Here is a 22,964-nt window from a genome sequence, read left to right on the forward strand (position 1 = left end):
TACTATTATACCCTCTTATGACAAAATCTAGCTCTGGTTTAAGCCATGTTTCTTGAATACAAATAATATCTGGTTTATTTTTCAAATAGTTTAAATATCCTTTAAATTCTTGTCCATTTGCTACCAAACTTCTTGCATTCCATTGTAAAATAAGCATTAAATTTTTCCTCCACCTTGCTTCCCATCTATTTCAAGCCTTTTATTTATCAACTCCCAAGATAAATCCTTCACAGCTAGAAATTTTTCTGCACCTTTCACTATAATCTTGATTTTTTCAGTTTTCTGTTTCACTTGATCAGTACAATTAATAACATAAGCCATGAATAAAATTAATTTATCCATTGTAATTTCCATTCCTGACATTGTTTTTTGACTTGGTCCAAGATTTGGACTAGAAGACACTTGCTGATTTTTCTGAACTATTCTTTTTTCTTGAACACTTTTTGCTGCCTCTGCATAAGAAATGTTTTTAACTACTTTCAGCTGTTGAATTTCTGCTGCCTTTTTCCTTGCTTCACACCCTCCATATGCTACATTATGCTGACCACCGCAGTTACAACATTTCAACTGTACATCTGCTCCACATTCATCATATCGATGATCTCCACCACATTTAGCACATCTTTGCTTCCCTTTACACACTGATGCAATGTGACCATACCTTTGACATTTGTAACAGCGCAAGGGAGGAGGAATATAAGGTCTAACAGGAAAACTCAAGAACCCAATTTTCACTTTATCAGGAAGAACATCACCTTGAAACTCCAGAAGTATCGAAAAACTTTCTATTTTCTCCCCATCCACAGATTTTAACAATCTTTTCAGTCTCCGCACTTCACCACCATGTATATTTCTTTTAAGTTTTTCTAAATCTTCCTCAAGCGGAATACCTGTGATTACACCACGTGATACTCTGTTTTCTCCAACAATTTTCTTTTCACTCACAACCTTTTTACAAATATTATCAATCTGCATGCTTTTATTCTTTTGTTCTTCAGACTTACATTTTATCAACATATTACCATCTCGCAAGATTTTTACAAACTCAACCTCCCCTATTTTCTTTTTTATTTCTCTAGACACTGCTATCGGACTGAGGTTTATGTTCATATCTTCCTTCCTGAATTTAAGTATTACCTTAAACTCCTCATTTACCATTTTCCTCCTAACCACTCTGTTTTCTTCATCTGAACTATATTCTTCTAAACTTCTCTTACTATTTAGGTTACCAATCTCTCTATCATCTTTCGAAACTTTTTCCTTCCCTCTACCCCTTCCTCTACCTACCGTAGATCATTCATCAAAATCCATATCATCTTCATCACCACCCCCATCTACCTTTGTGGTCATCCCAATCCAGTCACACTCCAGTTTATGCCAACCGCCAAAATAACAAAACCCTTTGTAAAGTTGCTTCAAAAACTCTCGCTGCTCCAAGGAAATAGGTTGAAACTGTCCTCTTCTCGTCACTCTTCGTCCTTGCCAGTCGCTCTTTAATGGCTCTCTGTGCTCAGCTTAAACTCAGTATGGTGCAGTTCGGCCTCGTCCGACTCTTCTTCTTCTTCTTCTTTTTGATTTTTAATGGCGGGTGACATCTAACGTTAAGATGCCTTATCGCCATCTACTGTGCTGGAGTATGGACCAGAGTATTTCCCCCCAGCCTAAATTCTCATATATAATCCCGTTTCCTTCAAAAATTTTATAGCTGCTTTGTTTATCTTATTATGTTGAACTAATATCTTATTCATTCTTCATCTTTTTCTGTATATGAAATAAATGACGACGTTTAGTTCCTTCCTCTCACAGTTATTGCCATTCATATTTAACTTTGCTGTTGATAATAGATTTTATTTCAGATTTACAATATGCTATTTCCATAATTCTACCTTGTTTTGAAGACATCTTTGCTAAATGATCTGCCATATCGTTCCCCTCTGTATCTTTATGAGCAGGTATCTTTATTTGAGCTTGTGTAATTCTAAATATAATTTCATAAAAGTTTGAAACTGGAGGGAGGGGCTGAGGAAGTGGACCAGCTCAGAGTGGGAGCCCAGAACAGATAGAAAAACAGAAAGTTATGCTTTTATTTCTCACAGTCTTCAATGTAGAGCCTTTAAAACCACAAAATAAATCCGGAATATTTTTCTATATAAACACTGGTGCTTTAAATGTTGTTTAAGTTATAATTTTCCCCCCATATTAATTTCTATCTACCTGTTTTTCTCCGTCACTCAGGACATGGCAAAACTAAAAATGCTTTAAAATAAAGCAAATTAAGAAAACATAATTTAAATAGCCCATAACTTGTATTGGGAGCCATTTCAGTAAATCAAAGTTTATGAGGAATTTTATAAACAGCAGTTTAAAGCCGTATAAAACTGCTGTTTATAAACTGCTGTTTATTAAAGCTCATTAAAGCTATTTTATTTAGAATCTTAAATTTTTGTAAAGGTGTTGCAGAGATTAGATCAGCCAGACTGAACAAAACCCTAACCCTAAATGTTAGCTAAATTGTGTATATTATTATCAAATATTTACTGTTTCATGTACCTTTATAATGTTCTTGTCTTATATGCCTTTATTTGTTTCATCTTAGCATAAAGAAAGTTTCTGTGTTGTTGAATTACTTTGAGTCCTTTCTCAGAAGGCCTCTGAGGATGAACAGGGTTGGTTATCGCTCAGCAGAAACTTTTGCATCCTGACCTGCTAGCTGGCTATAAAACCGTCGCCGTGAAGATGTACAACTTGCTCTGCTCAGCTCTGTGTCTGGATCAGAATAACCTAGTGTTAGAAAAGCAATAAAAAGAGAGGAGCAGACAAATGTGTTTTCAGAGCGGTAGGAGATTGTAACTGAAAACACATCTCTGTCTGTTCTCACGGATAGAAAAAGAATCGAACTCTCTTGTCTTTTCTGTGTTTGTTAAATCTGTTTTAATAGGTGTCAAACCTAACACTAAGCAACATTTGAATTTTAGTCTTATTTCTCAATAGGTTGCTTACTGAGAATAAAACATGTTTGATGTGCATTATTAGTCATTTTTTACGGAGTCCTCCAGGGGACATGGGACATTTTTTTCTTTTGCGTTCCCTCTCAATACTGTACTGATCAGTTCATGCGGCATAACTGAATCCTGTAAGTCTTTCTTATGGTGGCTCCCATACTTTCTGCCTTAATAAAAGGTTTTGTAAGGTTTTTCCATGAATGTTAATATCTCGTTGTGAAATATCTGAAGTTTTATATCTTTTTCTTTAGGCACCACAAACCTATGATATAAACAGAAACCTTCCGTAAGTAGGGAAGAAATAAAAATACATCCTAATTTGGACTATTTCTGAGTTATTATCGCGGGTAATAAATCATCTGACAGTTTTGATTGTGTCTCTGTGGTTCTGGTTGTCTGAATGGTTTAAAGGCCGTTTTCTTTTTTTTTTTTTGTAACCCCTCCAGGGGGTCTTTTTGTGGGCTCTAGAGTCCCTTTTCATGAAGTAGGCTGACAGGAAAGGGGGAGGGAGAGGGGGGAAGACATGCGGTAAATGTCGCCGGGTCCGGGAGTCGAACCCGCGACAGCCGCGTCGAGGACTTGAGGCCTCCAAATGTGGGTCGCGCTAACCCCTACGCCACCACGGCACGCCCTAAAGGCCGTTTTCATGTTCAGTTCCATCTCAACCTTAACAAACATAAACATGCAGTGAATAAATCGATTTTCAATCACTTTTTTTTCTCCAAAGACTTAATAATAATAAACACAATTTATTGTTATAAAACACAGCAAACTAATGATGGTAAAGGGCCGCACTGGGTTAACTCTGGGAATCTCATCTGTCCGTGTATCAATCAACTCCAAACCATTTCTTTGTTCTGTCACATTTATTGATTTATTCCATTTTGATTATCAGGCTCCAAACTTTGCAAGGACTGACCGCCCCGCTCACCGCTTCCTAATACACACAAAGCCAGCAGGTCAGTGACCTTCCCATTCACACCTGGTGACGTCACGCCCACATCGACACTCCCACCACCCAGTCGCCTGCTCCTGTCATATCAATAATTACTTATTTAATTCATATGGTTCTTACAGAGCCTCAGTGAAAACTTGTTTATTATTATTAACTGTTTGGTGCGAAACACTGATTGATAATCGATTTTTTTCCTGCATGTTTATGTCTGTTAAGGCTGAGATGGAGCGGCACTGAAAGCAGCTCTTTAAACCATTAAGACTAGAACACAACAGAGACACAATCAAAACTGTCAGATGATTTATTACCCACGATAATAACTCAGAAAGAGTCCAAATAGTTTGGATGTATTTTTATTTCTTTCCTACTTACTGAAAGTTTCTGTTTATATCATAGGTTTGTGGTGCCTTTCTAACCTAAAGAAAGATATAAAATGTCAGATGTTTCACAAGGAGATATTAGCTTACATGGAAAAATCTTACATAACCTTTTATTAAGGCAGAAAGAAAAGCTTACAGTATTCAATTATGCCACATAACTGATCAGTAGTTGCTGACAATAGGCAATAGGCTGTTCTTTATATATGTCTATGGAGGCTCTGCCCACTGGCGCGGTGCATTCTGGGAGATGTAGGAAGCAGCATACGAGATGTACCACAGACAGAACCGCTGACCCAACAGAACTTCCTGTTTAATTCCAGAGTTGGGTAATAACCAGCTACATTTACTGTGTCCAAACTTTTGGTCTGTACTGTAAGTAAATGTGTAAAAAAAAACAAACTTTTTGAGGTATTTTTATTATGATTTACGTTTTACTTTTCCTCCAGTAATTTTATTTTGAAGTAGTTCTACTCGTACTTGAGTGAAATTTCTGGATTTTCTACCCACTGAATGAAAAACAAACTAGTTTTAACCAAAAACCCAGCAGATTCAGACACACACCTGCAGTTTCTGTTCAACTTTCAGCAGATTTTATTGAAAAAGAAAATCTGATTTGGAAACATTTTCTTTCATCTGATTTTGTTATTTTTTGTTATATGAATTATGACCATTTCTGTCCTAAAAATACCAACATTTGCTCTTAATTTTATACTTTGGTCTTTCTGGTTATGTAATTTTTAAATATGAAATGATTTATAATTTGATTAGTTACTCAGTACTTCAATAAAATTTTTACAAAATACTTTTTTACTCTTACTTGACTAATTTCGTGGATGAATATTTTTTCCTTTTACTTGAGTAAAAATTTGTTGAGGTATTTCTATCCCTCCAGTTTTTGTTCTCTGTTTTGCTCCAACATGTGGAAACGATTTAATCTGAGATCTGATCAGAACCTGCAGCAGTTTGAACAGCTGGACTTTCTCCAACACTCCAGAACCGAGCCTTGCTGCTGGTTCTGGTTCTGCTCCGGCTGACGATTGACAGGACGGTCCCGACCTTTACCCTTTACTCTAACCTCGGCTCATCAGAAGCTCAGTGATGGGCTCAGAAAGGTCCGGTCCGGTTTCAGATGTTTCCCGCTCCAGCCAGGCTGACTCAAATGATTGCATGACTTCCTGCGCAGCCTGTTGGTCTAATCCTGGTGTGCAGCCGGTTGGAGGCGGCTAGTCTACAGGAACCGAGCAAATGAAACTGAAGCTGTTGAACCAGGAAGTTCCAACTGTGCCATTATCAGCACACAGGTTTGTATTTGACCTCTAAACCTGACCTCTGACCCAAAACAAGAAGGTCAGAAGGTTAGTAAATATGACAGTAAATTGTAGAACTAAGAAGAATAGTTCTGCAAGAACACACACACACACACACACACAGAAGCTGAGGTAAACACTGTGTCTCATCAGGTTAATTAATCCTGAATAGCTGCTTTGTTTAATCCGGCTTCCTATCACTCTGACCAATCAGGGCTGCTGATGTCATCCTCTCCCTTCCCCCACCATGCTGTGTGTGTGGGGGTGTGTGTGGGTATGTGTGCGTGTGCTCTGTTCTTGTAGCAGCATCAGTGTGAGGAAGAAGCTCATATGAAGCGTCTCTGTTTTCCTTTGAGGGCTGACCACAACCTGCTGACCCCTGACACACACTCTGGGTGAGTCTCACACACACACACACACACACACACACACACACACACACACACACACACACACACACACTGCATTAGTAAAAATGTGACTTTAATCATCATCTCAGTGCGGTCAGGGTTTAAAGTGATGGTGGAGCTGAGCTGTTGAGCTTGTGCTTAATGAATGTCTGGAACAGGAAGTTGCTCCAGGTCCACAGGATGTGGGAACATCATCATCTCTGCAAACAGCATGGAGTTTGTAGCCTGAATCAAACTGGCAAAACATATTCCCTGCAAACTTGTTTCACGTTGTCAACACAAGAAGTTCTCTGTCCAACCACAAGACAATGAGGACAATGAGTCCAGCGTCCCGCCAAGACAGCGGCAGGACGGCCTGAAGGCCCCAAAGCAACCAATAAGCAGCTGGATCCCAACACCAGCTGCAGACGGAGCTGCTGGTCCCAGTCTCCTCCAGCAAAACCTACTGGGAGCCAAACGGCTCGTCAGAATCGCTGCAGAGTTTCTTAATTTCTCTGAGATTCTGAACAAACACGTCTTGCACTTCTCTTCTGAGTACCTAAAAGGCTGTGCTTCATCAGAACCGCCTGGTTCTGGTCCAGAACCGCCTACACCCCTCGGGATTTATGAAGGAAAGGTGTCCGGGTGTGAGAGCATGTATTGCTTTAAACATCTGAATTTGTTTGTGCTCCAGGTTTTAGGGTGAAAACTACACATGAGTTTTTAAATCAGCAGATATCAAACCTCTGTGCAGAATCTCAGGCTGACCTCTGACCTCTGGTTCATCAGCAACGTTACTGAAAAACCTCAGTGTTGTTCTTGTTACTGAACCGACTGGAGAAATGTGTCGAACTCTCTGGTCCAGAACTCAACTGGTTCCAGTTCAACATGAAGAACTGGGATTTCTCTGTTTCAACAGAAAACTTCCCATCGAAGAGGTCAGAGGTCACATGTGGGATTATGGGCTCTTTGCACCTCAGCTTCCGCGTTCGGGGAAAAGCGGCTCAATCTTTTCCGATCTATTGAAAAAGGCTCTTTCCACTGGGTGTTTGCAGGGCTTGTCCAAGGTAACAATTAATGATGAACATCGATCCGAAGCCCCGACAATAAGCTGGAGAAAGGTTTTAACATGTTCGCCTCGTTATACACAGATATGAAGATGAGTTTTACTTTAAACTTTGTGGCTAACATTAGCTTTAGCTTATGCTAGACATTTTTCTTGTAAAAATGTGCTATTTAAGTATCTAAACATTTTTCATCATTCATTAACGGACAATGTTTTTACCTTGTTTTCAGTATATTACGTGGTTTATTGTCGTTAGTGTCAGAGACCAAGTAACGGGGATTTTACTGTTCAGGCTTTTTGCTTCTGAAGCCTGAGGAACAACAAGCCCATAGCTTAACAGTAGAGCAGCTCTGGTGTCAGTTCTAGTTCAGCTGACGGTTCAGGTTCAGAGTTGTTGCTTTTAGAAAAATATGGCCGTGTTAATTAAGGTCTCCGTGTTACTTCGCTTTATTAGTTTTGCATGTTTCTTGTGAAGCAGGACGGTGTTTACAGCAGTGTGTACAGGCGGGTCAGTAGCTCGGCTGTCTGGCTCTGGTCTGCTCTCTGGTTCCCATAAACTCTTTCAGGCTGAATACAGAAGTGATTCCATGGAAATAACACAGGAGGCTCCTTTACCTTCTGCTTTAGGCTGAAGAAGTTGATCCGGAGTGAAGTGAAGGCTGTAAACGTTGCTGTGCGGCGTTAGCTTTAACTGGTAGCAACAATATTTACAAGCCACCGTCTTCTTAATTCAGGACCGCTTGGAAATCCATGAAAACTTAAAAGCCCATTATATTAGGAAGACAGCAATGTTCATAGTATTGTTTTATTTGCGTCTGAAATAAGACGTTGTCTTTTCTAGCTGTCATGGTAACTCAAAGCGGAAAAAAGAGAGCCGCATTTGCGCATGCGGTTGTGACGTCATCGCGGCAGGTGCAAAGAGCCCATTATTCAATATCTATGAGCTTCGACTGTCTCAGGTTACAACAGGAAAGATGATCAGTTACCATGATAACGCAGATGATACACAGCTCTACATTATGATGTCACTAGGTGACCTTTGACCCCATCCAATCACCGAGCAGATGCTGAGAACAGATCAATGTGTGGATGAGAAGAAACATTCTCCATCTGAACAGAAACTGAAGTTACTGAAGAGGAATGATCGAGACACCACCCAGTTCTACATCATCTAGTTCTACTGGTAGTTTATAAATCACTGAAAGATTAAAGACCTGCTGCTGCTGGATCAACCTGCTGGTTCTGGTTCTGGTTCTGCTCTGTATCAGAACCAGCATTCAGCTTCTATTCACCACAGATATGGAATAAACTTCCAGAAAACTGCAAAACAGCCGAAACACTGAGTTCCTTTGAGACTAAACCAGCTGGTTGGAGCTGATTTTGAAACATAATAAATGAAACATTGATCAATAATCTGAAGTGTATCGATTGATACCCATCAATCGATTGATACCCATTGTGATGGAGACCACGGGTTCCATCCCATGTTGATTATTGATATTATGTTGTTTTCAGTTCAAATGTGTTTGTATTAGTTCTTTGTTTAGTTATATTGTGACATTTGGTGAACATTCTTTGTGGGTGGGGAGACTGGCCATCTTTCCTGTTCGGAGAATGTGGGGGGAGGAAATGTCAGTTTGTTTTGATTTAGATTAGTTCAATTTGAGTTAATTGAGTATTTGCCTTTCTGGGTGTGTCTCAGCAAGGTGGATCAGAGAGGGAGACGAATGCTCCTGGAGCATACCAACTTCCATTAAGAGGGGGAATACTCTGAGGATTTATATTTAGTTATATTTACTTTTGATTGACTTTAGATTAGTTTAATTTTAATAATTTGCATGCATGTAAATATTTGTTGGATCATTTATTGTTAGGTTTGTGTAAGTAGTGTTTGTTTGTCTTTTCTTTTTGGATCACCCCTTTACCTGGTGTAAGTGTTGGAACTTGCCTCAGGTATAAATGTCAGCTTCTTTGTTTCACTAAAAGAAAGGGTGCTGGTGTAATGAAGACTTGGAGCTCCCAAATAAATCCACCTCAAAGACATTTGTTGCCTCACTTCCTTCTTTAAACGCAGAGCCTCCGCCGGTCAAAGTGACACCCATCAATCGATATGTGAAAATGTAACACTTTAGTTACTCACTGCGTTCTACGTCTGTATTTCTGTGTTTTTATAACATAAAGCACCTGAACTGCCTTGTTACACAAAGAAACTTCTCTTATTGGAACCAAACCGGTTATCCCTCACCGGCCTCTCACTCTCTACCTGTCCTCTGTCTGCAGGTCGGAGGGCGGGGCCTCGCTGCCAGGACACCCGAGCAACCTGTCCACCAGGTGGCGCCGGTCGGCGTCTCCAACTCGCCGCCTACGGTTTGAGGATGAGACGGAGACGGAGGCGGAGTCTCGTTACCTGGAGCGACAGCAGGGGACAGGTGTCCAGGTGTCCAAACCGGACCTGAATCAGGTCAACGTGAGAGGAAGACCGGCGATGACGGTGGCGATGTCTGGAGCCCAGCTGGACCGTCGCCTCACTCTGGGTCCACCTGTAGCCAAGGTGAGTGGGCGGGGCCTGAACAGATCCCTCCTCCAGGTGCGGACGGAAGTGCTCAAAGACTCTTATATCGGCTGCATCTCACCTGCTGACTCAGGTGAGGGAGGGGGCGGGGTTGTCAGCAGAGTTGATCAAACAGGTACAAACCAGGTGACAGCTTCACAAGCCCCGCCCACTGTCGAAACACCTGCTAACCCCTATGCCTTTTACCCGGTGGACACGCCGTCGCCCCGGCCGCCTACCTGCCACCATCATGACCATAAACGTCCTTCCCCTTTAGCCCCTGTAGCTGTGACATCACTGACGATGTCACAGAATGGAGGGCTTCATAACACAATGATGGGAAACCAGCAAGAGAAGAAGAAATCCTCTGATCCCCGACCTGGCTCCGAACTGAAGAAGAGGAAGGACTGCTCATCCTCAGGTGAGAACAGGACTCACCTGGAGACACGATGAGCTCAGACCTTTTGTTGCTGTTGCTCACCTGCAGACCAGGTGGAATCACCTGGACCCTCAACCAGGACGATTTCCCACCTGGTCAAACATCCAGGTGGTCAGGCAAAGCGAGCTGCAGGCAATCGGAGGAATAGCTGTTCTTTGACTGGTGGCTAACTGTTGCTGGCTAACTTTTGGTGGCTAACTTGGTGGCTAACTGTTGGTGGCTAACTGTTTTTGGCTAACTGTTGGTGGCTAACTGTTGCTGGCTAACAGTGTTTGTTTCCACTTATAATCAGTGATTTATCAGAGGAACTATAATGAACTGAACTGAACTATAATGGGTTTTAAATCTTTTTTCCATTTAAAACAAAGAAATCAGGTAATTTTTTGAAATCTGTTGGCTCTGCCTCATCAGCAACACCTGAACAGAATCATAATTGACCTTAAAGAATCAATTATTAAGGAAGTTTTAAAGTAAAAAGCTGATTTTACACAGAATGTTGCTGCTTTTTGTTTCCTAAAATCTTTACTTTTCAGTTAATGACAAAATGTGAACTCTGTCGTCAAAAGGCAGAAGGTTTCTCCTGACCAGGGGTCAAAATCAGGGAAAACTTGATGGCAGGTGAAAGGTAAACCAGAACCAGAAGGTCCGTTTCAAAACAGAACCGGGCCGAACCTGCATGAGCCATTCTTTGCATTTAATTGGACACAATGAGCTGAAAATCTGAGACAGAAGGTGGAGAAAACTGAAAAACTCATAAGAGAAAATAAATTTCAATGCATTTTGCAATATTTATAAAAAACATAAACATTCATTGGTGACATCACATTTCTGGTCCACAGCTGAAGACAAAGCCCCGCCCACCTCAGGTAGCCCAGAGGGACACCGCAGACATCCAATCAGAGAAGAGCTCCACTGTGTTGTTTCACTTCCTGGGCGGTGAGTTTAAACCCTGACTGATGACATCATTAAAACCAGACTGATGACATCATCATTGCTATGTGACCCATAATATTCAACAATTATTTACTTATGGAGTGGGAGGATATGACTACAGAGAAAACCTCAACTTCAGAACTTTGAATGTTCCAACAACAATAAAAAGAATCTGCATTTCTGTCATTGGAGTGAAGATCTGGAATAAAGTCACTAAAGAGCTGAAGCAAAGTCCAAACATGAGGAATTTTAAGAAAAGACTCAAAATGGTTCATATTCAAAAGTATAAGGATGAACAGGGGTGATGAATTACAGCACTGTGGATGACTTGGGCAAAGGTTTGTCTATGTGTGTGTAAATATATGTGGGTGTGTACAGTAAATAGATATATATTATTTATGTATATATGCAGGTAGATGCGTATGTATATACATAGGTGTATGTATTACTTTCATCTGGTTCAGGACATATTATTATAGTTATTATTATTATTGTTTTTTTGGAAAGGATACTGGAAACAGTAAAACTATTTATGCTATGAATTAATGAATGGAAAAGGGATATGATTATATAAGTTAAACTTCATCATACTCCTTTTCAGACTCGCAGTCACCAAATAAGTGGTGTATTTACATGTATTTGAGTATGTATGTTTGATATAAAGGTATTGTTTTTTCATTTAGAAACATGAAAGTCTTTAATATTATTATGTTTTGTTGGTGAAATGTCTGTCTGAAATAAATTATCATCAAATCAAATCAAACCCAGTGTTGCCTCCCCAAGGCTGTGCAGGAGTATTGGGGCTGGAACAATAAATAACCAGGGAACGAAGAGACAAAACCAGGAGGGTTTAGTTGGTTTTATTCTTCAAAAATAATCTAAAATAATCTTAAGTGTGAAGGTAAGAATCTAGGAGAAAAGAAAGCGGAGAGCAACAACAAAATCCAGGGTTTCTAGCAAAAGACAATCCACCATCAAATCAGCACAACGCTGCAGCGCACATGCTGCCCAGTTGGCCAAGAGGCACTGAATCAGTTCCCACCCAGCATGATACTCTGCTAACCAAGAGGCAGAGTGAAACCAGCTAAAGCTCCAGGAGCGCAGCAGCAACCTGGATGTTTCATGCTCCACCACTGCATGTGGCGCCCAGGTTGACTAGCGTTAGGGTTCCACTGCTTCCTCCTTTGGGTCCTTCAGATGCTCCTTCATGTTGCGTAGCACGTCCCAATTCTCCACTTCCTGCTTTAGCCCCGCCCCCTTTCGGGTTCTATTTCCACACTTCTGCTAAACATGGATCCAGGCGGACTTCCGTGAAGTATATTACCCACAATTCTTTGCTGCATGTGTGGTTTTGAATTAAAAGGTGGAAATATAGTTACAAAAAAAATTGGTTTTCAAATGTAAAGATTGGAATAATTGTTGTTTTACTCTACATAGTATTTGATAGTATCTGATAGTATTTACATTGAATTTGTTCAGTATTCAGCAACTCATAACAAAACACATCTGAACGACCAAATATCTCCTGCAAAAACAATGTCTACTCTAAAATCGATTGCTTCTTGTACTTCTTTGAAAATGCTTGAATGGTGACTGGTCGGCCATTTTAGATGCGGAGGCGAATTGTCCCAATTCTCACATTTTCTTTTTTTTTTTTTTTTTACCCCTCCAGGGGGTCTTTTGTGGGCTCTAGTGTCCCTTATATGATAGTAGGCTGACAGGAAACGGGGAAGGAGAGGGGGGAAGACATGCGGCAAATGTCGTCGGGTCCAGGAGTCGAACCCGTGACGGCCACGTCGAGGACTCAAGGCCTCCAAATACGGGTCGCGCTAACCGCTACGCCACCACGGCACGCCCCAATTCTCACATTTTACTGCTTGTAACCTCGAACCCTGATGTGCACTTCAACTGAGTCCACAACTCATAGAGGGCACAGGGCGAGTTTTGGGACCGGACTCAGTCTGAGCCACCAGAACCTGCAGCTGCTCTGGTGGTTCTGCAAAACCAGCTGACGTTTTGGACTCCGATTGGTTCAATCTAAAGCTGAAACTGAGGTTTATGGTTAATGTTGAGGAATCCGATTCAGGCCGGTTCTAACTTGTTCTTCATAACTGGCTTTTAAACTGCCAACCAATCAGGAGCAACTTTAATAAATCTGAGATTAAATTAACTGACGACAAGGAAACAGAAAACAATCATTGCCAATATTGCAGATAAAGGTAAAAACAAATTTCCATATTTATTTTTGTAGTGAAAGATATATTTATCTGATGAATCCAATTCCAGTGTTCTGATCTCTGATCAGTTTTTCTTAGAAATGAACTAATCTGTTCTCTTTTGTTTTCTTCAGATTCAGTAGAGATGGACCCTCTCGTCTCTCTCTGCATCACCTTTTGTCCTCGGTCAAACTGAGCAAGACTCGAACCGGCAGCCTTGACCGACTGGTTCCCCCGGTTCCTGACCGTCTTCCCAGTGACGGCAGGAAGTCCTGCAGCCTGTGGAAGAAATCTCCTTCTCCTCAGTCTCTCTGTGTGGGAAGATTTTCTGTTTTAGATCTTGATTTTTAAATACTAGACATGTTCTTTTGCTGAGTGGCTCTCCTGTCTATCCTACAGGGGGCGCTGGAAATCCAAATGAAGAAGTCGTCATCAGTGCAGAGTTTTGGTTCTGAGGAGAGCAAGAACTGCAGCGTAGATTACGGACCTGCAGATGAGCAGTAAAACAGCCACTTGCATTAGCTGACCACCGTCCCACCCAATCAGAGCTCAGTTTCCTCCGTCAGGCTTCTAAATCCATGTCTGAGGTCAGAGGTCATCGGCCAGCCCCGCTCAGGGAGATTGGTCGGTCGGGTTCTTCAGGTCTGTTCTGATGGACTGGTTCTGTTGGAAATTAGTCCACCATCAGATCAGAGTTTTGGAAACAGGCGAGCCACAGGACAGAGTGAGCGCCCAAACTGGAAACCACTGAAACCAGTTTAGTCTGCAGCGCTGAATGTAACAAATGGAATTATTGGCCCCTGGTTTTTGTTTTGGACAGTTTTGAGCCAGCTCAGCTTTCTGAGTTATCAAAAGTCCTAGCTTCTTCCAAACCTTTGACATGCGTATTGGACCCACCAGCTGCTAACGGGGCGGAGGCGGCAGGAGTTAGCCATGCAGTCGGTGGATCGCCGGATCGATTCCCGGCCCTCGTTGTTTGTGTCCTTGGGCAAGACACTTCACCCACCTGCTGGCATAAAATGGCAGCTCTGCTTGTCAGTCGCCTTTGCAATATAAAGGGCATTATAAATAAAATTGATTATTATTAATTGCTGCTGGATAGTCTGAAGGAGCTGAGTGGGGGAGGATCTGCTCCTTGAAGCGGGGCTAGGTACACCCAGGCATTTTGCATCCAATTATGTGCCATGGAGACTTTAGGATTTCTCAGACATGGAAGATTCAAAGCAACACTCCAGGTTTGTTTTTGATGAGAGAAAAACATGAAAACATGATTGAAAGATCAAAAAGTCAATTTTACATGATACTGGCCCTTTAAATTCTGCATTAGGGTTAGATGGATCCTTAGTGAGATGAAGGGCTGGGATAATCTGAGTAGTGAAACCTTCATCAACAACCTGAAGTTCCAGGTGTGTACACGCAAGAAATCGCGGATGGCAGCAGTTAGCAGCGGTACGCTGGCCTCCGTCTGTTGGAGGCGAGATCTTGGAGGTGAACCCGACCACCACCGTGCGTATCCTCAGACAAAAACCGCCTCCGTACTCTGGTAACTGACTGCTTGGCGGTTCCAGGACGGCTTCCTGCCACACTGGAGTCTTCTGGTCATGACCGTAAACTAGAGCGGTTCTTTGAAGGTGTCACTTTAACTCAGTGAAGGAGGCCAGTGGAGCAGCTCAGGCGAAAAACAAGCTAATCAGTCTTTAGAAACATTTTGTCACCCCTGCTGTTCACTGGTGGAATAATACAACAGGAAGTGGACTGGAGTTGGACCAACAACTCTGTTTTAAATGTCTATATTCACACAAAGTTAAAAGTATGAAACATATTTTTACCTCTTAAGTTTCTGCTTCTAATTTTCAAAATGTTGAAATGAATGGAGTCTAATTCCTGGTTCCTCCGGGAACGGAGTTTCGGAGTTTCTGGAAGCAGAAACTCCGTCTGCTTCCAGATTCAAGTTTCAGCTTCGGTTCAACGGTCCCGACGTCAGAGAAACCAGCAAGAAGGTTCTGATCCAGCTGGTTCAGTCGCCTAGCCCTGTTAGCGGAGTCATGCTTACACCGAGCCCTACTTGCATGCTCTGCTAACGCCTAGCCCTGTTAACATGCTACACTAAGGTTTAGCCCCGTTAGTGGAGTTATGCTAACGCCTAGCCCTGTTAACATGCTACACTAAGGTTTAGCCCTGTTAGTGGAGTTATGCTAAGGCCTAGCCCTGTTGGCATGCTACACTAAGGTCTAGTCGTGTTAGCGGAGTTATGCTAAGGCCTAGCCCTGTTAACATGCTACACTAAGGTTTAGCCCTGTTAGTGGAGTTATGCTAACGCCTATCCCTGTTAGCATGCTACACTAAGGTCTAGTCCTGTTAGCGGAGTTATGCTAAGGCCTAGCCCTGTTGGCATGCTACACTAAGGTCTAGTCGTGTTAGCGGAGTTATGCTAACGCCTAGCCCTGTTAACATGCTACACTAAGGTTTAGCCCTGTTAGTGGAGTTATGCTAACGCCTAGCCCTGTTAACATGCTACACTAAGGTTTAGCCCTGTTAGTGGAGTTATGCTAACGCCTATCCCTGTTAGCATGCTACACTAAGGTCTAGTCCTGTTAGCGGAGTTATGCTAAGGCCTAGCCCTGTTGGCATGCTACACTAAGGTCTAGTCGTGTTAGCGGAGTTATGCTAAGGCCTAGCCCTGTTAGCATGCTACATTAAGGCCTAGCCCTGTTAGCACAACTTTTGCCACCGCCTAATTTTAAAGAATCCTTATTTTGCATGAACTGAGTGTATACATGAAGCTATGAAGACTACATTCTAGGAATGTGCAATATAAACGTATACAGTAGAAATGTTAGAAACTTGTCTGAAGATATAGAGCTGCAGTCTGCCGGCTAACTGCGGTAAAGCTGGTTGATGACGTAACCAGTTACATCGAGTCGCGTTTCCCCATCAGATACTGTTGGCAGCGTCTCCTCGCTGCCCAGGTGGCAACATTTTCGCAGCTTGTTCAGCGATCTTATCTAGCGCGCCTTGCTTGCACTGCAAGGGAACTATGGACACAGTGAAAGCTCAAACAACGTGTTTTGGCAGATTTGTTCTACTTTTTTGCAACTGCATTCTCATCAGACACACATACACACACACTCACCCGACCCCTAGTGATCTGCGCGCTGTATGAAAGGTGTGTGAATAATGATTGACCGAAACCATGTGACTTTGGGACCTTTACTCAGCTGAAATAAAGCGAACTGCTCCTTTATTAAAGCTGGAGTTTCCAACAAGATGCTTTAATAAAGTTGATCAGTCAGAAATGAAATGTTTCATTGATGTCACATGACCAAACTGCTGCCTCTTGTCACAGCTGATGATGTGTAAAGCCATGATTGACTGCTTCTTGGTCAGCTGTTCTCATAAAGATAGCTCATTTATCAGACTTCCTGTTGCTACTTCAGAATAAGAGTTTGTCAGAAGCTGCTGCTACTTCTGAGCAGACAGTTTACCATAGAGCGAGGCTTTTATTGTGAAGGAGCATCAGGAAGTGTGGTTGAGGACTCAAATCTAAATCGTAAACAATTTCAATAATCTGAATTCAAACGTCAACATGTCGCTTAAATAAAACTGTTTAACAAACTAAAGGTTTTCAGTAAACAAAACAAACACAAACAAAATTTAGTGTTTTTAAGTGAATTCCACCAAATTAACCAGTTAGAGCTCAAATAAACCAGTTAAAATGAACCAGTTTAAACTGATCTAGTTTAGAATGAGGTTTGCTTCAGTTCTGGAGAAAATAAAACGGATGTTTGGGTCAGGGTTCTGGTTCTGGACAACCAGACTTCTGGTTTTGGTTCTCTAAGAAACATTATTGAAAGAATAATGCTTCTTGATGTTTTTACATTTTATGAAACTGAAAACTGTTCAGTCTAAAGGTAGAGCAGAGTTCACTTTCTGGGTCCAGTCCAGCAGAACCTCCAGAACTAGGGGTGCATTGATTTATCGGCCAGCCGATTCACTGGTGCAGATTTCCTTCGTTTTGGGAGATCAGTGATCGGACGATCTGATCTACATCAACAAAGCTCTAAAAATCAGCCACTGTCCTCTGCTGAGGTTAGATTGTTAGCCCCGCCCACCAGGCTAGCTCCGCCCACATGGTCCTGTCTGCATGTCTGCAGTAACAATAGCTACTGTTACCCAAATAAATAATTAATTTTATTTATCGACATTTCAGACAAAGAAAGTCGGAATCGGCAGCTCAGGCTTTTTAAAGATCGATTATCGGCCATCGGTCAGAAAACTGCAATCGGCGCACTCCTATCCAGAACCTCCAGAACCCGGCCATGTTTCTCCTGCTGCAGTCAGGAGCCAATCAGATTGAAACTCAAACGGGTCAAAGTGGTTCTGAGTGAACAGAATGGACCCAGGTTCTGCTGAGTCATCAAGTCCGTGTTGGACAAGAACTGGTTAGACTGGTTAAACTAGTTGGTTTTAGAGTTATGCTAGGTACTTTCAGAATATTAAATAAAAAAACAAAAACAAACTGAACAGACTTTTTTTTTCTCTGAAATAAAGTTCAACATGTGAAAAATGTTGGACCGGACCAGGTCCAGAGGGCTGGGATCAGCGGTTTGGGTCGATGTGATGCTTCAGTCAGAGGATGAAGAAGAGGATGATGACGACCAGCAGGATCAGCAGCAACACTCCAATCGCACACCACTGGCGGCGATCTGAGGAGAAACCAACCAATCACTGATCAGATAGACGGACACGCCCCTAAAACACACACAGCTCTGTCCAATCAGAGCTCAGAATCACTGAATTCTACCCAATGGGCTCTTTGCACCTGCCACGCTGACGTCACAACCGCATGATCTCTTGTTTGTTTCTGAACTAGAACTCCGACACCAGAGCTGCTCTACTGTTAAGCTATGGGCTTGTTGTTCCTCAGGCTTCAGAAGCAAAAAGCCTGAACCGTAAAATCCCCGTTACTTGGTCTCTGACACTAACGACAATAAATGTACGTAATATACTTGAAAACAAGGTAAAAACATTGTCCGTTAATGAATGATGAAAAATGTTTAGATACTTAAATAGCACATTTTTACAAGAAAATGTCCGAGAATATTGCTTACTAGCATAAACTAAAGCTAATGTTAGCCACAAAGCTTAAAGACAGTAAAACTCACCTTCGTATCTGTGAATTTATAACAAGGCGAACATCTTTAAACCTTTCTCCAGCTACTTGCTGGGGCTTCGGATCGATGTTCATTATTAATTGTTACCTTGGACAAGCCCTGCAAACACCCAGTGGAAAGAGCCTTTTTCAATAGATCGGAAACGATCGAGCCGCTTTTCCCCGAACGTGGAAGCTGAGGTGCAAAGAGCCCATCAGAGCCCAGGCTGAGCTTCTGAAAGCGTAATGTGTTGCCGGGCAGATTACCGCTGTTCATGTGTGAGACTTTAGCTAGTTTCTTCATGACGTTGTCCAGGCGGGACTGAGTGCTGTCCATCTCATGTCCAAAGTCGTCCAGCATCCTGAGGGACAGACAAGACTTAGCAACCGGACCGGACCAGAACTGGACCAGAATGGGACCAGAACTAGGGTCGTTGTCTACAAAAATCTGAAATTAGATTCAATTCAATAATGAAGAGGCAGGCTCACAAATACGCTTATAAAATATGTCTACAGTGCTAGCATCTTTTTTTTACTCCAGTCTTTAGTTTTTGATTCATCTTCATTCAGTTTAATAGTTGAACTCTGACCTTTCCCAGACATTTATAGCTTTGTGTTCATGTTAGCGGCGGGATTTGATTCCTGCATTGGTCACTCAGAAACATCTCCCAGCTACGTGCCGCCACGATGCGCTCCGCCACCCATTTGTTGAGACTGGGATGATATGAAATTTATGTTGCGCTTCATCCATAAAGCTACACTTACGTTAAGAATCAACTACAGAACAGGCACCGGCCGTGTCCAGTCTATTCGCTCACCTGTATAAATACTCCTGCAGCGTCAGCAGGCAGCAGCTCCGGGAGGAGAGAAGCTGCCCTACGCCCGTCAATGTAAGGGTACTTATTGGTCTCCCAAAATGATAAAAGCTCAGACATTATCATAAATGAATAAAATCCTCCCAGACCGAACTTGAAAACTGGACATTATGCTGCTAGCATTGGCACTTAGCCGGAACACGGTGAACTAAATAATAGAACATGTTTACTGAAGGCAGATCAAATTTCCTCGAGGAATTTTAATAATAGCAGGAACTCGAATCATTTGAGGAACCGGAACCAGAACCAGAACCCAACCCAACCCAACCAGGCTGAGTGCCGTCCATCTCATGTCCAAAGTTGTCCACTAAACTGGTACCAGGACCGGTACCGGAATGGTACTGGAACCAGAACTAAACCCAACTGGACCAGTTGGTAGTTCCACAGTCAGAACTGGGTTCTTACCCGGCCTGCTCGTCCAGCTCCAGGCCGATCCGCTCCGACATGTTCTTCAGAACCCCAATGGTTCCGGAAACCCGCTCCAGTTGCTCGTCCTGCTGCTCCGCGATCAGCTGCAACACAGAGCGGCAGGTCAAAACTGGAACCAGAGGCTGTGGTTCTGGAACCGGCAACCAGAACCACAGTTGCAGGTTCTGGTACCTGCTGCTGTGTCTGCTGCTCGCCGATGAACTCAGAGTTGGCGCTCTGCGGCCGGCGGTCCGGCAGGCCGAACCGATCGGTACCAGGCTGCCAGATGGGATCCCGGGCACCTCCCAGCAGAACCTGCAGAACCGACCAGAACCAGAACCCGTTCAGATTGCGATCAGGAAGAGACTCGACCAATCAGAGAGCTCCAAATGAGTCACAGCAGCCGATTGGCTGTTGAGGGCCTGTACCTGTTTGCCGTGTCTGTCAGCAGAACCAGAACCAGCTGCTAGACCCAACATCTGTTCTTTCATGTCCTGTTAAACAAAGAAGCAGCTGAGTTCCGGGTCGGACCAGCTCCGAGGACCCAGTAGGGGAAGGTCAGACCTACCTGGACGGTGCGGCGGGTGCCGGTGATGAAGGCCTTCCTCTTCGTCAGTTCGGCGGCATCCAGGTGGAACTTCCTGGGGTTGGACTCCACGATGCCTTCAGGGACGTCAAGGAGAACGGAGACATGGGACGGGGGCCTCGGAGACAGACTGAGGGACAGAATGGAGGACAGACTGGGGGACAAGGATACTGATGGTCTCGTCCAGGTCCTCCAGGTCCCACTCGATGGACCGCAGGCCGTTCCGCAGCTCATTGGTCGTCCAATCCGCTTCCTCCCTGGAGGCTCCGCCCACTTCCGGCTGCAGCTCCACCCAGCGGCGATGGAGACTCTGGGCAGCGTGGACCGCCTTCTCCACTTCCCTGCACACACGGAACCAGAACCGAGTCAGAGCCAGAACTAGAACCGGGTTTAATTTCCCTTTGGGATTAGTAATGTATTCGTGAACTGGACCCATTCGGTCCAACTGGACCTCTGGAGTGTCGGTAGGACTTGCAGGTAGGGTTACCTGCTCAGGTGTGTCAAGGAGGGTCAATTAGTGCAGGTTACCAGGCTAACCAGCTGCGGGCTCAGGTCACGTGCTCATCACGTGACCCTCTGTTGCGTGCTAAACATCAGGTCCAGTTTCAGATATTTGATTTTTCGTCTGAACCTGAGCGCCGCCATGACACCTCGCAGCATTTCTGTTGTTTCTTTTCAGTCTCATCACGTGACCAGGTTAGCAACTGATGCTCCTCAGCCAGCGGAACTGGTTAAACTGGTCAGACTGGTGCCGGTCTGTGTTCTAATCTGACCAGTTTAACCGGTAACTAGGGGTTCGGCATCGGTTCGGGCTCGGTTCAGGTTCGGTTTGATGCTAGCTGCTGTGGCTGCGGAAGTTCTGACCCTTTAACGACGAAGAACGGATCTTCCATGGACATGGTGTCGGTTCTGGTTCACTCCATCCCTAAGACGTCCCGGTCCGGATCCACTGATTCGGCTTGGTTCTGATTACTGCCCAGTTCTCGTCACCGGGGTAGCCGCAGCTAACTGCGCTTTGTTTACATGTAGCAACGGAAACCACGCAGTGACGTCACTTCCTAGTGAACAGATCAAGTCCTCCTACTGGTGGACTGGAGATGGCAGCGAAGGAAAGAAAAACCTGAACAAGTTAATTTTAAGTTAAACGTTTCAGTCATTTCCGTTTCAGTAGCAGAACTGAGGGGACACTCTGGTTCTGATCCAGACCCTCTGGTTCCGCTGGAGGAGATGCAGATACCTAAAAATGATTTATCCATGAACAAACAACATCTTAGATTTTTGAGAAAATAGCAGATCAATAGAAAATGTGATGTCACACAATCCAAAAGGGGGGCAGTAATCTACCTACAAGCCGTTCAGTTCAGTTCATTTATTCAGCACCAATTCACAAGTGATGTCGTCTCAAGGCACTTTACAAGAAAATAATTTCAATTCAATCACCCATCCATTCTGACTGGACCCTGGTTATCAAGCAATTCAGATAGATAATAGATAGATAAATCTTTATTGTCATTCTCACAAGAACAACGAAATTTAAAAAGTGCCATCAGTCAGTGCATATGCTTAAAAACAAAAAATAACTGTCTAACAATTCACACACAATGTAAGAAATAAATAACAAGCTAAGTTAATTATTCAAATTAGTTTAGAAAGTTTCTATCTGCAGATTGCATCAAGTTGTTGACCCGCAGCATTACTCCTCCTGACCAGCACGGGACAACGGTGGAGAGAAAACCACCCCTTAAGGAACCTCCAGCAGAACCAGAGCAGGAACCGGGTCAGTACCAGCGGTCGTCTGGAGCTTAGAGCAGACAGAACATAAGATCTGAGCCAGGAGAACTTTCTATGTTACAGTAAAAAGTTAATATTAGGAGAGGAAGAATGACTAAATAATGTCAGCTAATGGCTTGCCTCCAGGAAGTGACCACAGCCAATCAGAATGCCAGTCCAGGTGTTACTTATCCAACCTGAAAGGAAAAGCAGGAGGCTGAGGATCACATGGCAACAACTAATTCATAATTCAAATAAATGAGAAAATACTTTATTGATCCCAAAGAAAAACTAAATGTTGTCGTAACTCATATCGTCCCAGCATCTTCCAACAGTTGTTGTGGATCTCCTGTAGCAGTCAGTGTTGAAATTAATTGGAAGAGGCATCTGACAGTGTCATGAGAGCTCAACATCTGGGCAGCAGAGACAATAATCCACAGCAACACGTCCCGGATAACTCCATCAGCTATTAGCATGCTCTGCTAATCCACCTCCTTTGCTTTTGCTGCTTCTCTGTAGATCTCTGCAGAGAAGATCTACAAGTTGATAAAGTCAGCTGTTTGTTTCTGGAGCCCTTTACATTATTGTACAGTCAAGGATAAACAGCCCTGAGCATTATCTCCACCAGACTGTCTTCAGTCAGAGAATTCTCCATGTATGCTGCAACACAGATCTCTACAGGAGAGCCTTCCTGCCCACAAACATCAAAATCTACAAAGATTTTTGATGAAATTTATGCGCTACAATAACACTTAATTTCTCCCTGAGATTAATAAACTTTGATTTAAATCAATTCCAACTCAATTGAATGTTTGAAATGCTATCTTTAGTTTTAAAAAATTAAACATGTCACTTTAGCTCATTAACTGCTATATGTTAATGTCAAGTTATTTTATACAGCACATTTATAAACAACAGCCGCTGACCACAGTAAC

The 22,964-nt window shown here is 43.0% G+C and overlaps 2 protein-coding genes and 1 long non-coding RNA gene across 3 annotated transcripts; 1 reads left to right on the forward strand and 2 right to left on the reverse strand.

Annotated features, from left to right (window-relative positions):
* Positions 1–1,306: 1,306 nt before the first annotated feature.
* Positions 1,307–22,953, reverse strand: LOC116725695 (uncharacterized). The gene is made up of 3 exons (XR_004340451.1): positions 22,943–22,953; positions 15,294–15,299; positions 1,307–1,431 (listed from the first exon to the last, which is right to left on the reverse strand). It is a non-coding gene; the product is annotated as an uncharacterized LOC116725695 (long non-coding RNA).
* Positions 4,912–14,326, forward strand: LOC116725692 (uncharacterized). The gene is made up of 5 exons (XM_032571915.1): positions 4,912–6,039; positions 9,380–10,071; positions 10,929–11,025; positions 13,373–13,553; positions 13,638–14,326. The coding sequence occupies exons 1-5, from the start codon at positions 5,975–5,977 to the stop codon at positions 13,740–13,742; spliced, it is 1,140 nt and encodes a 379-aa protein (XP_032427806.1). The 5' UTR covers positions 4,912–5,974; the 3' UTR covers positions 13,743–14,326.
* Positions 17,212–21,319, reverse strand: stx6 (syntaxin 6). The gene is made up of 8 exons (XM_032571917.1): positions 21,124–21,319; positions 20,431–20,600; positions 20,242–20,336; positions 20,102–20,167; positions 19,866–19,988; positions 19,671–19,777; positions 18,658–18,752; positions 17,212–17,944 (listed from the first exon to the last, which is right to left on the reverse strand). The coding sequence occupies exons 1-8, from the start codon at positions 21,156–21,158 to the stop codon at positions 17,868–17,870; spliced, it is 768 nt and encodes a 255-aa protein (XP_032427808.1). The 5' UTR covers positions 21,159–21,319; the 3' UTR covers positions 17,212–17,867.
* Positions 22,954–22,964: the final 11 nt, after the last annotated feature.

The sequence above is a fragment of the Xiphophorus hellerii genome, chromosome 9 (assembly GCF_003331165.1).
Source record: "Xiphophorus hellerii strain 12219 chromosome 9, Xiphophorus_hellerii-4.1, whole genome shotgun sequence".
Taxonomy (NCBI): Eukaryota; Metazoa; Chordata; class Actinopteri; order Cyprinodontiformes; family Poeciliidae; genus Xiphophorus; species Xiphophorus hellerii.